Source organism: Pelecanus crispus, chromosome 2, assembly GCF_030463565.1.
Source record: "Pelecanus crispus isolate bPelCri1 chromosome 2, bPelCri1.pri, whole genome shotgun sequence".
Taxonomy (NCBI): Eukaryota; Metazoa; Chordata; class Aves; order Pelecaniformes; family Pelecanidae; genus Pelecanus; species Pelecanus crispus.
The window spans coordinates 94,412,407-94,429,613 of NC_134644.1; the positions used below are offsets into that span (position 1 = coordinate 94,412,407).

A 17,207-nucleotide genomic window follows, 5' to 3' on the forward strand; every position below is an offset into this window, starting at 1 on the left:
TAAGATCGACAGGTAGGTGAGGGTGGAAGGCTTCAGCTTTAAGGGTTGGTGGTGTGACAACAGTTGCTAATTACAGGCAGGTTAATGCAAGGTTGTTTAAGGAAACTCGGGATTACACAGGTAAGTCATGTAGCTGTTAGGTCAACAAATCCCTTTCAACAAGGAAGAAAAATATCACAGAAAGGCACTGTGAAATGGACATGATGGGTCATGTTGAGAATCTTGGCTTAAAGTTATAAAGGTAGTAAGGCTTAAACAATTTATGTTAAGAAAAAGCTGATGAAACTCTATCAAAACACAGGTAGTAAATACACAAGTGCATCTTCAGTGAAAGAAGTAACTCAGATTCTTCCTAGACACAGAGTACTTTCCCCCCCATACATTTTACCGATTGCTCTTTTACATAAAGAGCATTTAAAAGCATATCCATGGACATAACTGTTGCTTTGTAGCAGCATTGCCCTATTTCAGCTTAGAAATTCTGCTACTGCTTCCTGCTTCCACGACTCCTGGTCACAAGAAGCTTAAATATCCCATGTATACGCCATTATAACGTAGCAGTATTTTTAGATTCAGCACATTCCTTACCAAACTCAACCAGGCCATTTACACAATTTGCACCTGCTGAACAAGGCACACTGATGCAGATCTTTGCTCTCTCTAGGTTCTAATACATAAAATCCTATTCAATATAAATAAATAATGAGCTTTGCAGTGTTCTCTGTTTTTGGAAGCAACAAGGAAGTCTCTTCTCTCTAGGTAAAACTAGTGTCGTTTTCCAGGAACAGAAACACTCCTTGAAAGCCAAGTGATTTAATACAAATCAGACAAGTAAGGTTAAGCGCCCCGCCCCCCCCCCCCCAACCTGATGTCAGACAACTCCAGATATGTTTGATTTCTCCTTATACAGGGGGGGAAGGTGCCTGTGCAGCTTTGGCATCGGCCACCACTCAGCAAGCAAGAGATAACAGCAAGCACTAAGCAGCAAAACTGGTGTGCAGGGTTGTGAAGTAATCTTCTGTCATTGCTTCATTCCTCAGTATTATATTGAATTAAAAACATGCAGTTTATTTCGGAATAGTATTTGACCTTTGGAAATACCATCTTCTAAAACTTTCCACTATTGAGTAAATTTGGCTTCAGTATATCATTTCTCAATTTATGGTGACTTCTAAATGAAGAAATTAAAACCAGAAGCACAGCTTCTTGGGGATAATGATAGATTTAATACAATTGCTCTTAACTATGCAATTCTTTAGTTCCAGTTAATCTAATTAAGAACTGAAATATCAGAGTAAGAGAGCTCTAACTTACCATTATGCTTTGTAAAAGTTGTTTCCTTATCCATTTCAGAAGACAGCTTCCTTTTTTTTTGCATCCTGAACTTCATTATACTACCAAGATTCAGCTCCCTGTTTAATGTTTTTATTGTCTGTATCATCATTTCTGCCAAGAACCCCACCCACTGCTCAGGCTGCACGGTGCCCATTCACAAGGCATGCAGAACAAGAACACGGACCCTGCCAGGAAGAATTTCCAATCCAAACGAGCGGACAGACAGTGGAGTACGAGGAAGCAAAGTGACACGGATCAGCACGCCAGGCAGTGGAACCGACAAACCACTGTCATTCGTGCTTTGCAAGGTAAAGGGCTGTTTACAGAGCTCTCTGAGGAACAGGGGGGCTGCTCTGCAGATTTTTAAGACAACATTTGCTCAGGCTTAGGGGAGGGGAAGAGTTAATGCACTCAGCTGAAAAGTTATGTGAATACTGTAATTGGTGTTGGAGCTGGCATCCTACTGAGGAAGTTACTGACAGAAAATAGTTACAGGTTCCAGAGGGCCCTCAAAACCAAGTAACTCAGGCTTCAACCAGTGGAGAAGGGGGAGTCAGAGAAAGGATACAGAGTTTTAACTATTTTTAATCAATATAAAATAATCTGTGTAAAACCAGTCAAAGCCATGCTGCAATTAACTTCTTCCAGTATGCAAAAGATAGCTACAGAGCCATCCGACAGTTCTTGGATGAAGGCCTGTAGGACGACTGACAGCATTAGGTACTCAATACCACAAAGGGGATACAATTAAGCCAGTACGCATCTTCAACCCCTCCATTCAAGACCCAAGGTCAACACAAATTGTGGTGAAAGCACACACACATGCAGAGAATTTTTCCCCCTTGAAGAGTAATACAAGACCGCTGCATGCTGTATTACTCTAGCTCAGATGGCAGCCACTGGTACAGAGCTCATCAGCAGCCTTAATAACTGCCAGTTAACTTACATGCTTACTATCAAGTTTCTATGCCAGAGGAGTACACACAGCACAATAAGGCAAACTATTAAAACTTCAAACAATAAAAAAGTAGTGTTGTTTAATTCTTGTTCTATACAACCTCCATCTTCCTTCCCGAACCACATGTAAAAATAAGGAGATAAGGAGATGAGATTTTTTAAAAGTTCACAATGGACAGTTTCAGAAACGAACTTCATTTCACCTGGGATCTGTAAAGCAGTGCAAAAGCAAGCACACAGTTTGATTTGAAAGCAGTTCTCCATAACAAAGAGCAAATACAGATAATGTAAGCTACATTCAAATAGTTACAGTTCACATTACATGACTGGCCCAATTCAGTTTTTTCTGTCATGACTTGTAAAATAACAGTAATAAGAAACAGCACAAAGGCTTTTTCTTAATAAATTTTAATGTTAAGACCAGTTTGTCTGGATAAAACCACGAAGTTACAAGAACCACACTACTGCAAATTCTGCATGATGCACAGTAGTGCTCGCAATATTTGAGTGGCAAGACCATTTTGGAACTGTTTATGAAAGACATGTCAAAGACAGAATCTTGGCATAAGTAATAATGTATGTTGCCAGTGAATTTAATCTTGTGAAAATATCTGTCCCACAATGTACACCACTGTAAATTGTCAAATGCAATATTTATGCACATCAAAAACATATGGGGTGAATACTCAATTTAGCATTTAGTCAGCAGCAGTGAGAGAGAAATATTTTGGTTATTTTTCTATGATTTAATCTCACTGGAAAATTCCTAATAAATCACTCCAAAGGGTAATATTTGTGGTTCAAGACCATAAGGACAACAGTAATTGTGTAAAACAGTAGTTGCTGACCTTCTCATAGTGACAGCCCAATCCTCCTGCCACTAGATTCATACGCATTTGGCTTGTGCTGACTGCCTTAGAACGGTGAGTCCAGACACCAAGAAATGCACTACCACCATCACAGCCTGGACCACATTAGCTCAAAGCATGCCAGATCAGAGATGCAACATCAATAAAAGGAGATGACACTCTCGAAGCAGCTGCCAGATTCTCAAGTATTAATTATACACACATATGGTTAAGTACAGAATACTGAAGGACAGTGTACCGAGTAGCAAGTTAAGTGCTCCATCAATTTTCTGTTTACTGCAATGGATACTCACTTTTCCGCCATTTAATCTAGGAAAGATACTGCAATCTAAGCATGTGATTTGATGCTACTTAAAGCTTTGTGATACCGCTATGTATTTTCTTTAAAATATCTACATAAAAAACCCCCAAACTTTACTGCAAAAGAACTCTATCTACATATAGAAATAACACAGACTTGATTTGGTGGCTCTTCTCTGTGTGCTTGCAAAGAAATCTAACTTTTCCTTGCCTGTTTAATAGCACATGTATTTCCTTGCCCCACAGGCAATAAATGGTATGTGATGAATCGCTTCCTCAATATTATTCCCATAAAAATTCACAGTGACCAATTCTGAAAGAAAATAAATTTTTTGTTGTTGTTGTGGTTCTTTGGGTCTTTTTTTTTTTAAGTAATTGTGCAATATAAAATTCATACTACCATTTGCAACTTTGGTAACTTACAGAATAAAGATTTCAAGCTCTTTAATTAAGGACCAGGTCAGAATGTTGCTTACACTATGCTCTTTGTTTCTGTGCAAACACATGAGATAAGGTTCATCCCTCCTCTTGAGGTCCTGATAAATTCTATTATTGATAAGAAATTGGCTACAATTTAAGTTGTGAACCTATCTAATTTTCCTTGGTACCTTTAAATGCTTCCATCACCTAGCCTTAGTAAATTTTTTTACTTACTGTGTCAATTCAGGAAATCCCGATTCCCAAAGCCACCTCCCCCCCACCCCCAACCAAACAGAAAAACCCAGCTGAGCCTCAACAAGTACATCTGAATTCTCAGAAGAGGAAATATTTTCTTGATTTAACAGCAACTGTACAATATTACAAATTCAGACACATGAAAAACAATCAGGCAATAGAAAATGTACAACAGCTTTGGTGTTATACAAAATAATAAAAAAGACTTGACAGCAAGATACATAGTTCATTATGTTCTCACCACAGCCACTTCATTGCTGACTATAAGACAGTTATTTACTTTTGATATTCTCCGTGTGGCCTTTCCACTCATGAAAAATCATACTATATTACTACAATAAGAACTGTTATGAACACCATAAAGTAATTTCCAAATTTTATAAAAACATCTTGCCTCTTCGCACTATTGCTTTGTGGCACATTGTCAACAGAACAGCAGTCCAAAATAAAGTGACAACTAGATTTAATAAATTAATATACTTTTTAAAGATGTACAATGCACATTCTTTTTAATCCAAGTTTTTAGGGTGTCAGGATACTTCTATTTACACATATACAGACCTCAGACAGCATTGATAACATCAGAAAATGCAGGTAAGGAGCAGAGTCTTAACTGCTATCTGGATGCTACTAACAGAAGCCAAAACACTGCTGAGAGTATTACTGGGAGAGATATCCAAAGACTGAAGAAGAGTCTATGAAAAAAGGATGTGTAAAGGCAAAGGGAAAGTCAAGACGTTTAACATGACCATCTATTCTTGTGAAGACTGAGGTGGAGTTGTTGATGTGCCTTGTTTACCAGACTTTCGTTCGTAATTCACAAGTCGTTGCCCAACAAGGTACCTGGGATTATAGTAAAAACAGTGAGAAAATAACACGAGTTAATACAATTCTGTAACAAAAATCCACTATCTCCTTTGCTGCAGAAGTAGCTTTCTCATTTCAATATAAGTTAGTCTACAAGTGATCCCTCCCCCCTTAATAGTCTTCAACCATCCTCATCTTTTTTCTCAACATGCAGGCATTTCATAATGGAATACAGGCATTATAGGTTTGTGTTTACAGCCTTAACATCAGTAGTCATGCAATTCAGACATACATAAGCTGAATGAAGATATGAAATATAAAAAGTGTGTTTGCATTATTTATATACCCAGCCCCTTTGCTGGATGATACTTTTAAGAGCATCTTTGCAGTGTCTGTCTGAGCCACTCCCACTTGAACATCTGGAACAACAACTCAGATACAAAACCCAAATGAGAGTGCTAATGAGGTTCTAAGTTCAAAAAAGAACCTGCCACAATGCAGAACATGCATTGGGTAAGAGAAGCTCAGCTCATACATCCAATGAAAAACACCCTGGTTGAAAAAAGTAAATATTGTAAAGGAAGAACTTTACTGCAGCTCAGTCTTTATTAAAGGGAGAGAAAATATGCTAATGCTACTCTATGCCAAGCCTAAGGGCTGCGAGATTTTACATTGTTTCAACATGTCACCATCTCATCAGCTTGGCAGTTTTCCTACCTTTCACATTATTCCTTATTTCCTCTATATCATTGTTTCACACTCCTACTTTGCCATCTAAATTTCCTTACATGCTTCCTATTTGTATGCCGGTTCAACACATAGAAGAGCCACATACACCTGTGAATTCTTCCCCTGAAACCTGCCACTTCCTTCAGAAACTTTTTCACCACGGCTCCTTTTCTCACAGTACCATCACCAAACAACCATCATATATTCTTTTGTATGTTTCAGAATGTCACAAAAACTTGTATATGCTTTTGAAGTTTGTTACATGAAGGATTTAATTAAGCATATTTCTAAACCATAAATCTCTACTGGCTAGCTTGACTATGTTTGGTTACTTCCTGAAATGAGATCATTAACCTAAGTTGTACAGACTTCCTGTCTACAAGGATGGTTATAACATTTAATAATTTAGTATCAAAGTAATTTTCACTTAAATATATTTTTACAGCTTTGTATACTGTTTACATGCCTTATTTACACAAGAAAGCAACTTGTAACATTAATGCAAGTTGCAATTTGAGCCACATTCTGCCTCAAAGATACTAACATCTAGCTGAAAACCCATTTGTAAATATAAATACCAGCTATACATACTACAGTAGGCCAAATACTACAGAACATGTTATGAAGACAGGTGGCAAACAGGATTTAAATCAGCTGATCAAATAAAAGGTGCTAAAATATAAACTGATCTGCTGAGAGTTTAATTTTAGTTACAACTCTCTTAATATTTCTAGATACCATTAATTTCACATTTACACCAAACACTTAATATATCAGTCAGTTCCTAACATGTAAGATTCAAAAGAAGTTTATTTCAGGTTTGACTCCTTTTGTAGTCAGCAGAAAGCAGAACTGTTCTAGGGTAACTCAGGGCATGAACACAACAAACTCATTTATTCCTTTTCAATACAAAAGAAGCCTAGGAGGATGAGTTGCTGGGGTCCAAAACTTATTTTTCTAAATAACCAACACAGAAGATAATTAGGGTAACACAAAAAATTATGTAATAAGGATAACACACAAAAAAAAGCTTAGAAACTAAGCAGGATAACCAGAAAAAAATCAACATTGGCAAATTAATATTTTATCAGGCATGTGAGTAATACAGAGTAATAATTACTAGAAACATCAGAAAACAGGACAAAATTTGGTAAGGACAAACTCTGTCAAATCAACTGAACATTCTTTAACAAGTTAATTGGACTAACGAGTAGAAAGGAAAGGAAAACCAGTTATGCAGAAAAGGTTGGATAAATGCTTTTGTAAGCAGCAGACTGAGACGTGATTTTACTTCCACATATGTCATAATTATTACTTTCACTTGTCCTTCAAGACTACAGAGGGGGAGACCAACAAGCAATCAGCTTCATTTGTGGTAAAACACATTCAAGTTAGATATAGGGGAGGGTCTTCTATTTATAGACAGTCTGCTCCTGTGTTTACCTACCTGCACCACAGATAAAACATTTGCCAAGAACAGTTTAGGTCTGCCTCAGAGGGTCATTTGTCTAGAAAGCTTCTTAAAATCCCTTTTAGCCCTAAGAATCTGAATTCAATCTGAAGTTATCACAATTTAAAGTGGAAAAATTAAAAAACCCACAATATATACTCACTTGTCATTTTTAATATGTTCATAAAGGCGCTTGAACTGGCGGACTTGGAAGGAGAGAATTCCCATCAAAACCACCACCATAAGCAGAAAAGGATAAATCCGTCGCTGAACTAGGTTTTGCATTTCAGCAGTAACTCCTACAAAACAAGACACAATCCTCGCATAATCTAACATTGCTAAAGTAACATACGCATTTCTGCTTATGTACCTGCTTCTATACTTTTTGTTATATACTGTAACTTCAGTAGAAGTGCTGTGAAATAAATAACACATCCATTTATCTCGGAGATCCAACATGACAGCTACCGTTCTTTTTCATCTGAAGCATTGAAGCTGAAAGTTTTTCATTAAGACAGTGAAAATCCACAATAAAAAAAACTAGGCTTATCAGCTCTTCTTGCTTATTGACTTCTGTATACATCTTATCAGAAAAAAGTTGACACTATAAAAGTTTGCATTCACGTGAGAGGTTGAAGAATAAAATGGGACTTGAACATATTGTTAACATCAGAGCTAACAAGCAACAAAGACAACTATTGGTGAAGAAGCCCATCTACCCTGCTTCTAATAAAATTATTTCCCTCAATTATGAGGAGATAGGAAAGTCTGAAAAAAATAAACTATATTTAAAATTTATATTTTATTTTAATACTGAATGAAAACCTCAAAACAAAACCAGTGTTTTCACCTGTTCTAATCTTCCTTTAGAATAGGACAAGTCAGAAAAGATGCCCTCAGCTCAGTATAGCTCTTAAAGAGAGACTAAAATTAATGGTTGATTGTCCAAAGAAGAAATTAATTAATCATCCCTTTCCCAAACTAGCTATATACCTACATTTCTGCTGTTAGATGTTATACTGTCCCATACTCCTGATGCATTCTGCACTTGGTTTATTAGAAAGCCAGTCAGAATAGTGTATTGCATTTCTCAAAACCCCCCAAACTTTTAAGATGACACAGCAGTCCATAAGCATTTACATTTGCTGGCAGAATAGTGAATTTTTTGTTGTTTTTTTTTTTAAATAACCTAGAGCTTGAAGTTTTATTTCCACAGCTATATTTACATTGCTCTAAACCATCAGATGATAAACAGGTATTCTGAATGTATACATACCTAACAAAGGAACAACACCAGAAGCTATGATGTATGGTACACACAGGGAAAGTAACAGAACAGAGATTACAGGTGCTGCCAGTTTACGGATTATGAAGTGTAAATCAATGTTACGAATCCCATTTGCATATACCTACAACAAGTCAGAAGTAGAATGGATCAGTCAAGAAAGCCATGCTTTGCACTCACAGTAATAATTACAATGTTTTACATATTTCTCCTTATGAAACAGGTGTTCCCAACTTGAAGAAAACCATGACAGCCACAGTTGAAGAAGGAAAAACTCTGTGCCAATCTACATCATAATGGTTCCAGGAGATCATTTAAATAGCGTCCAGGAGAGCAACTTAATCTGGAATAGTGTTGCGATTTGGTTGCAGGAGTGCAAGAGACCAGCTGAAAGATCATTAAATAGAGCTGTGGATGGTGGTTTTGTGGGTGACCTGGGATCGCTTTGTGCCGTTAACTTGCCAAAAGAGGATCCTGTGTATGCTAATAGAGCAAATCTATTAAATTTGGTAACACAGGCAGAATATAGGATCTTATTTTGTACTTGGTTGGGCAGACCAGAGCCTCTGCACATGGAGTCTGCGCCTGAAGACAGGGCCTCCACAATTCTTGAGGAGCTAAGGTCTCAACATGACTAGACTAATCATGGGAAAAGACCGATTTTGAATGGCCGCCACATACAGCTACATGATGGCCTCTGTCCCACAGCCTGGACGTATCCATTTCTAAGGATGGCTCAGGAGAGTGTGTATAACACACAGGCCCAGGGAGAGCATTCAAAATGGCAGGAAGAGCCGTGGTATGTATGCATCAAAAGGTACTCACAGAACTAAGAGTACATTTCTCCAGTGTGACACCTGAAGTTATCAGTAAATGGTTTAATAACCAGGACTATGTGCTAGACTTAATCAAGAGAGACATCTTTTGTACAGAGGCCAGGACAATGCACCATAGCCACTACATATAGTACAGGGCTGAAAAGTTACTTTCCGACAAACAATTGAGATACTTCATTGAGACGACAAGTGTAGAACTTAAAAGGTTAGAATCAAGAAAAAAATACTTCTGCCAAAGGCGGCAGCAGGCTCTGTGACTCAGAACTGCTCACAGAAACTGTTCTGTCTTGCTTAATAATGAAAGGGGAATGGAAATGCTGTCTTTCATATTGTTGTGGTTTAGCCCCAGCCAGCAACTCAGCACCACGCAGCTGCTCGCTCACTCCCCCTACCCCGATGGGATGGGGGAGAGAATCGGAGGAGTAAGAGTGAGAAACACTCCTGGGTTGAGATAAGAACAGTTTAATAATTGAAATAAAGTAAAATAGTAATGATAATAACAACAATATAATAATAATGATAATAATAATAATGATATACAAAGCAAGTGATGCACAATGCAATTGCTCACCACCTGCCGACCGATACCCAGACAGTTCCCAAGCAGCGATCGCTGCTCCCCGGCCAGCCCCCCCCCCCCAGTTTATATACTGCGCATGACGTCATATGGTATGGAATAGCCCTTGGGTCAGTTTGCATCAACTATTCTGGCTATGCCCCCTCCCAGCTTCTTGTGCACCTGGCAGAGCATGGGAAGCTGAAAAGTCCTTGACTAGCATAAGCAGTACTTAGCAACAACTAAAATATCAGTGTGTTATCAACATTCTTCTCCTACTAAATCCAAAACACAGCACTATGCCTGCTACTAGGAAGAAAATTAACTCTATCCCAGCCAAAACCAGGACACATATGCACTCATGTATGACTGAGGGAGTCTCTACAGCTCTGGAGATGGCAGAAATTCTCTGTTCTTGAGTGGTGGACATAAATAATGTCCAGTATTTGGACACACATGAATTCATCTGAAGAAATAATGTTGTCTCTCACTTTAATACAAACATGATAAAATTGCATGTATGTATACGCAGCTTTTTCTTGATTTCAGATTTCTGAGGTTTATTTTTGTTTTGTTGTTAAGTGTACCTTAATGGATTAGGCTATACAATTTAAAACAATTCTACAAGACTAGTTGAGTTTTACTCAGTTACTCAAATTACTCCATTACTACAACAGTAACTCCATTTTCTGACTCACAATCAAAAACATTCAAATGTATTATACAGATAATTCACATGCACAGTTTTTTCCTACCTGTTCAATAACAGTTTTCAGCCACCACTGGGGACCCATCAGTGTTATGGCAGCAATTATTTTGGCATGCAGAACTCCAAGAGCCCAGTCCTAATTTTGTAAGAATGCAGTTAGCATTAACATATTTTTAAATAGTTTGACAACCAAAAGCTTTTAGAGCAAGTTGTTAATTTACTTATGAGGGAAAAGATAATCAATTCTCTATTTACATGGGACATTGTTTACAACAGATGACATATTCTGCAAACTCCTAAGAAAAAGAGGATGCTCCCAAGCTTAACTGACATCTGTAAAATACTCAGCTCTGTGGAACCAGGAAAATCAGCTACTACTGTTAAACCAAAGCCAAATACAAAATAAAAGCATTACACTTAAAGCAACAGACTAACATTCTGGTATGAACTAATTAACACTGTTAACATTTACCTAGAAATAAGTTATTTTGATTCCTTTAAAAAAAGAAGAGAAACAAGATAAAGATGGTCACGCAAGTCAAGAAACAAGTTTCTTTTCTTCTTTTAAATTTTAATTGTTCACAAAACCCTACCTGATGTGACAAAAGCTAAACAAAGCAAGGCAATGCTCTTCACGAAAGAACGTCATACTGTTCAGAGGAAAATTTATGCTTTAACATATGCTGCAATTATTATGGCATGGAATTAAAAGAACACAATATAACTACAGGCTTCTAGTAAACACTGCACATTATGAGTCAATCCTTTCTGGATTACAGAAATTTGTAAGAGATTCTTCAATAAACCCCACAAAAACTAGAATGCAGACTATAGGTTGACAAGGCAGAAAAAAACAGCTACAGAACTGGTAAGACTTAAGACATCATAGGTTAATTAACGTTCTTAAACTGCTGGGGAAATATATTTTCTTCAACCAGTTATTTAAAAAGACAGCTTTTGTTAACGTCTATTATCCCAGATACATTCAAAAATTAAACTTATTACAGAACAAGTCAATGTTAGAGTTGCTTCATGTTGCTCAAGCAGGCAACCTTTGTATAAATATTCCCTTTTGTGAAAAAAAGAAGTTGTTCTAAATTAACGAGGAACTATTGAAATTGAGAATAAGTCTCAAATCCCTCTCATTGGGTATTTTGAGGAAGCTCTGCCATATGAAAATAAAGTCTTTCAGTATATTTAATTACAAACTTTTAAAGAACTAACATGCAAAATTTAAGCATTTTTAGAATCTCTAGCATTACAAATTCTTTCCAAAACTGTTTGGAAACTGTGATATCTACCACTGCAATCATATGATGTCCTGACTTAGTAATCATTTACTTAAACAGACACCTCCAAAGTAGACTTGTATTATAAAATAATGGAATATTTAAATTAGCAGTCAAATTCTTCTTTGTATTATGGCTTTCAAACATTTGGATACTGAAAGTAAATAAAAGCTTGTTTGTGGACAGCTTAGAAAATCACTGTCCCTGAACACTTTCTTGTTATTTAGTAATATGCATTCTAGATCTTTTGAGTTCTGGTTCCCTCAGTTAGGGTTTCTCTAAGTTACAAGTTCTTTTTCGTAATTCAGCCTAGGTGATGCAAGCATTTGTCACTCAATCCACTGTACTTTCATTTCTTCCACCAACTTGCAGGAAAAAAGTTTGCACTCCCTTAACCTGTGAGACTTAACTGAAGAAAAAACAACACAGTACTACTGCAAAATCTTGTATTAATGATTTCACATCTCAACCTAAAACCAGAATGATCCTAAAGCATATCAAAATTTCATTCATAGTGTGTATCATCACTGAATTAAAACCTTGTATGGAAAAAAAGAGCAGCTGAACCTCTTGCTGCATAACTGCAGGCAGAAAGCTTTCCAGAAAAGGTCAGACAGAATATATACCTCTGTGCATAGGTACATACAGCTATACTAACTTCTGTACCTCACTTTGCTACCGGAAAAAAGCATCTATCTGATCACTAAAATGCAAAGATCCTTTGATGTCATCCCCCAAATTTCAGCTTTTCATACTTAAAATTCCTAGGCATATCCTTTTGTTCTAAATAATCCTCACATCCAGACTGGCTGTCTTTTCTCTGCCACATTGAAGCACTGAATCAACGTGAAACAAGAACTCCCATACCTCTAACTTCTAAGTAAAGAAATGTATCAGCCGCAGAAGAAGAATGGGAGCAACTGACCTGCCAAGGATAGAAGAGAGGTGTTTGATCCAAAGGAACTCTCAAAGGTGCAACGATGACCAGTTCAAACAGAAGACCGAGCAAAAGTGGAACCACACCAGCTAGCAGTATAGCCACTATTAATGTCTTCATTATCTAAAAAACCAAAGACATTTAATAAATGTTTATCAGAAGATTCTTTTTGTTTAAACTTCAAAATGTAACTTAAACTACACAAACAGATAAAGCTGGAGACAAAAGCCTACCTTTTAAAAAAGGCCTAAAAAAAGCCTTTAGTTCATACATATACACCCCTAGAAATAATTTTTATTACATACATAGTTTTGCAATGCAAGTTTTCAAGATTGGGTCCTATTCCATGCCCCCTCCAATAAAGGCATGACTGTGCTACTGGTGTCTGTATGGTTTTAAACCATAAAAATAACTTTTGACTGTTATCAGCAGGGAATACTATCCAATGGCACTTCATTACATTGAGTATTCTTATATGTTGGAAAATTAGATAAGAATCTTTCCAAAACTGCCGATTTTTCTCCAGTGAAACCCAAACCTTAAAAATTCACTCATTATGGAATATTTCTGTTTTAAAAATGAAAGACTCGGAATATCACACTTGAATCTTTCTTTATTCTAGAACTAATTTACATGCATCATCCAAAAATCAGATAGAAAACTAGTCTGACTTAATTAACATGATCAGAAGAAAGGACAAAGGACAAGCAGAGCGTTGCATTTTAGCTCTGAATTTTCTTAAACTTAATATTTCCTAAATGAAAACGATGGATATTTGGGAAATGTGGTAATACATGAAATACATACTTACACTGCTCTTCTGTCTGTAAGAGTCCAATAAACACACAAGCATGTCCATCACAAGATAACATTTATGCTATGAATGTTTAAAATTACTATGCTTAGGCAAGAAATCTACTATAGAAATCCTCAAAACACAACCAAGATAAAAAGGTGGGATATAAATTTGTTGCCATGGTAAGAATCTGAACTCCTGGTAATAAAAAAGGATATTGTCTTTAAAAACATTAGTTTGATCAACACAAAGATCTGACAAATCATAAAGATGTTTCTGAAAATACGCAGCAAGCTACTTTGTAGAGACACATTCATCATCATCTATCACCTTTACTATTTTTTTTATTTGATAATGTCAATTTGTTAACTAAGTAACAGTTAAGCTTCCAGGTGTATGTGAAACATAAATGTACTTGAGGACACATCACATATGGGATAATATAATGCAACATATTCACTTTTAAAGAAAAAACGGATTGCTTAATGTTGTGCTAAATGGCTTCCAAAAATACATTCCCATTGCATAGGGTAACTGTAAGCTGCAAAAGCTTCAAAATGGTCTGAAAATGTAGTATACATTACACAGTAAAACCTGCGAAAAATGAAACAAGTTTTCTTAACTACTTTTCCGATAATTCAGTAAAAATTTTTCTTAAGACTCACCATGAGAGACCATTCTTTGACCTTCTGAAAAATCACTCTACGACCCTGTGGCATCCAGGCAACCAGCACTGTCACTGCTCGGATAGTTAGCCAACAGACATAAAGACCACAAGCAGCTGTGTACAGTTCATGGATTTTGGCAGTCCCCGTCCAAAATGACATTAACCATCGGCCAGCAAATACTGAAAACACAAACACTGTTAAATAGAGTAATGCTTTTTGATATATTAAGGAAGGATGCCTATTAAAAATACATATCAAATTTACTGTTAAATATCAATGCACAAATAGTACGCAGCATAAAACAGTATTTTCATACTATACCCATAAGGCATGAATGTGTGAAGCACTATGTAAATAGTTACATAGATGATGCCAAATACATATGTAGAATTTTTTTTTCTAAAATTTCATTACACCAGCAATGTGATCTGAAGTACAGCAAAACAAAGCACTGAATACTGTGCTATTCAGAGCCTAAACATTCATCTCCAAAACTACAAAGGCAATGGATTAGTGCATAAGCTTGAACTTAAATCTTATGAGCTGTTTGGGTTATTTCACTGCCTCATATAATTTTTTAAGATGGAGCTTCTGAAGCTCTCCAACAAAAATGGGAGACTCATTCACTACATTTCATTTTTTAATAGTGTTTCTATTCACTAGTATTATAGTGGAATTATTTTATGTACTACTATTAAAACCATCACAAAATTCATAACTCTGATCTCAACACATCATTGACTTTATCATCATTAATACAAGGAGGTAAAAATGACGTGGTACTACAATAGCTAGGTCATAAAATTCAAATGAGTTTACATGTCTTGCTTTGTTCCAAATTATTAAAAAAACCCTACAAAGTGCTTTTGATTTGGTTAAAGTATTTATTCATACATATTTGGGAAGTGGCACGTGTATCACTTCAAAGTCTCACAGTGACCTGTCATGATGACACCTTCAGAATATTTAATTAAAGAACATACTGTAGAAGATCTGGTAACAAGCTATATATTTGCCTTCTCTAAATGGTAAAGCAGGTGCAAGAGTATCAATTCTCTCAATACTACTACAGAGATTGCCGCAGCACTTGAAGCCCTGCCCTTAAAAGAAAATTATTCTACAATAAAACAAAGGAAATGGCAATCTCTATAATTTAAATACAGGTACTATCTCTATAATTTAGATTTTAGACTGTTAAAATTTGATGATGTACCATTAAAAATAAGCCATAGTTTTCCATATTTTCTCCTTTTAACTTTAAACAATGGTTTCACAACATCTGCCATTATTGACCATGGCAACATACTGAGTTGTTTTTAATTGCAGTTTTGCAGTACTAGACTTACCTGGTAAGGTAAGGCAGATAAGACTAGCAATCAGTAATGTTATGCACATGAAAACAATCAAAAGAAATATCTGAAAGAGGAAAAAAAGAGACAGTTTATAAGAAAGTTACTTAACCAAACCCAAAAGAACATATAAAAGATGTATCATCCTAGAAAGGCAGCTAAACTAGAATGTTCAAATAGCAACTGTATAAATAAGTCAGTGATAAGAAACCTATCCGCAGTACATGCAGCACACCTACAGTGTTGTGTATTTAAGAGTTTGCATCACTTGTTACAACAGTAAAAATCAACATTTGATCCCAGAATGACTGAAGTTCTTTGTCATGTTACATGAAAAAAATAATCTGCACTGACCAGCACAATGACTCTCAATTAACCCTGAGAGGTTCCTAGCTCTGTATGCCAGATAAGCAAGACAGTGGTTTTATAATAAGGAAAAACTTGCTGAGAAAGTTCTTCTGGATGCCCTCAGGTTTATGTGACCACTAGCTGACAGCAAAGCTGGTGGCTCCTTAGGTTTACATCTCAGAGAATTCTCATGTACTTGACTTCTTTGAATATTTGAATATCTCAAGCACCATGTTCTATGAAGTTCTGCTTCACTAATCATCAAAGCCACACAACAAGCAAGCTTACTATGAGGAAAACTAACACCTTATCATAACACACTACTAAGAGAAAGTTAAGCCTGTAACGCACATTTTCCTTGAAAGAATACTCTCTTTGGGGTTAGGGATCCCAAATGACAAAGTAGCTGACAACTGGGTTGCAGGCAAAAAAACTTCTCAATGGTGAGGAACACATGGTGCGGCTTGCTTGGGACCAATACTGTTTAAACAGTTACTTAGGGAATGCTGGGGAAAAGTCAGTCCATGTGGCAATAAGCAACACATGAAGGACTAAAGCTGATATGAAGCTTTTGAACAGCATACACAGCTGCTTCTTGGATCAGTGAGCAAGAGAATGTACAAGAGAAAGAGTAACTCTTGACTTGGACCTAAACAATGCACAGGCAGCTAGTCCTTTGTATCACAGAAGCAGCACTTACAGAGACCGCAATATATTCAGACTCAAAAGAAGTTGCAAGGACAGCCCTCCTCTGTCCAAAATCCACCACAATAATGCTATTTTAAAAAAGCAAACTGGCTAAAATGAGGGCATTTATTAAAAGAATATTGAAAATAGTAGTCAAAAGGAAAAATGCTCACAGGAGATGTGTTTAGATATACTGAAGTGAAGGTTTGGCACAAATTCATGCTACTAATCATAAGACTTAAAAAAAGTCTCCCCAAAGTTGTCACAGTAAACAGTAAAATAAAAACGTCTTCCAGAAGATATTTCCCAAAGTTGGAAATAAATCCCCAGGGAAAAAAAAAAAAAAACAGAAAATGGATGAACTCTGGTAAGTGAAATTCAAAACTAAAGTAGGACAAGCCAAAAGGGATTTTAGAAATAACACACCAGGTCTATGAATAGTAATGATAAATTTATTTTTACAGATTTTTTTTTTTTTAAAGGATCAACAATAAAGTAATAAAATCTAAAAATCCTCAGAAGAAAGCTTGCCAGAGAGTTTGCAGGCTCTGCTGACAACTATGGATCATGAAAGGAAGGCTAGAGGAAGACAAGGAAGTAGCAGGAAGATTCAACAAACTTTACA

General features: G+C 36.4%; 1 protein-coding gene across 7 annotated transcripts in view; it reads right to left on the bottom strand.

Moving 5' to 3' along the window:
• Positions 1–1,902: 1,902 nt before the first annotated feature.
• MARCHF6 (membrane associated ring-CH-type finger 6) overlaps positions 1,903–17,207 on the bottom strand; it is a 56,126-nt gene continuing 40,821 nt past the window's right edge. For 4 of the 7 annotated variants that reach the window (XM_075728163.1, XM_075728162.1, XM_075728161.1 and 1 more), the window contains 7 exons: positions 15,545–15,614; positions 14,196–14,377; positions 12,723–12,857; positions 10,555–10,644; positions 8,399–8,531; positions 7,286–7,421; positions 1,903–4,979 (listed from right to left, as the gene is read on the bottom strand). In XM_075728163.1, coding sequence (XP_075584278.1) covers positions 4,889–4,979; positions 7,286–7,421; positions 8,399–8,531; positions 10,555–10,644; positions 12,723–12,857; positions 14,196–14,377; positions 15,545–15,614 — 837 coding nt within the window. In that variant the 3' untranslated portion in view covers positions 1,903–4,888. Of the gene's footprint in view, positions 4,980–7,285; positions 7,422–8,398; positions 8,532–10,554; positions 10,645–12,722; positions 12,858–14,195; positions 14,393–15,544; positions 15,615–17,207 lie in introns of all 7 variants that reach the window. The other 3 variants (XM_075728160.1, XM_075728159.1, XM_075728157.1) reach the window with 1 other exon arrangement.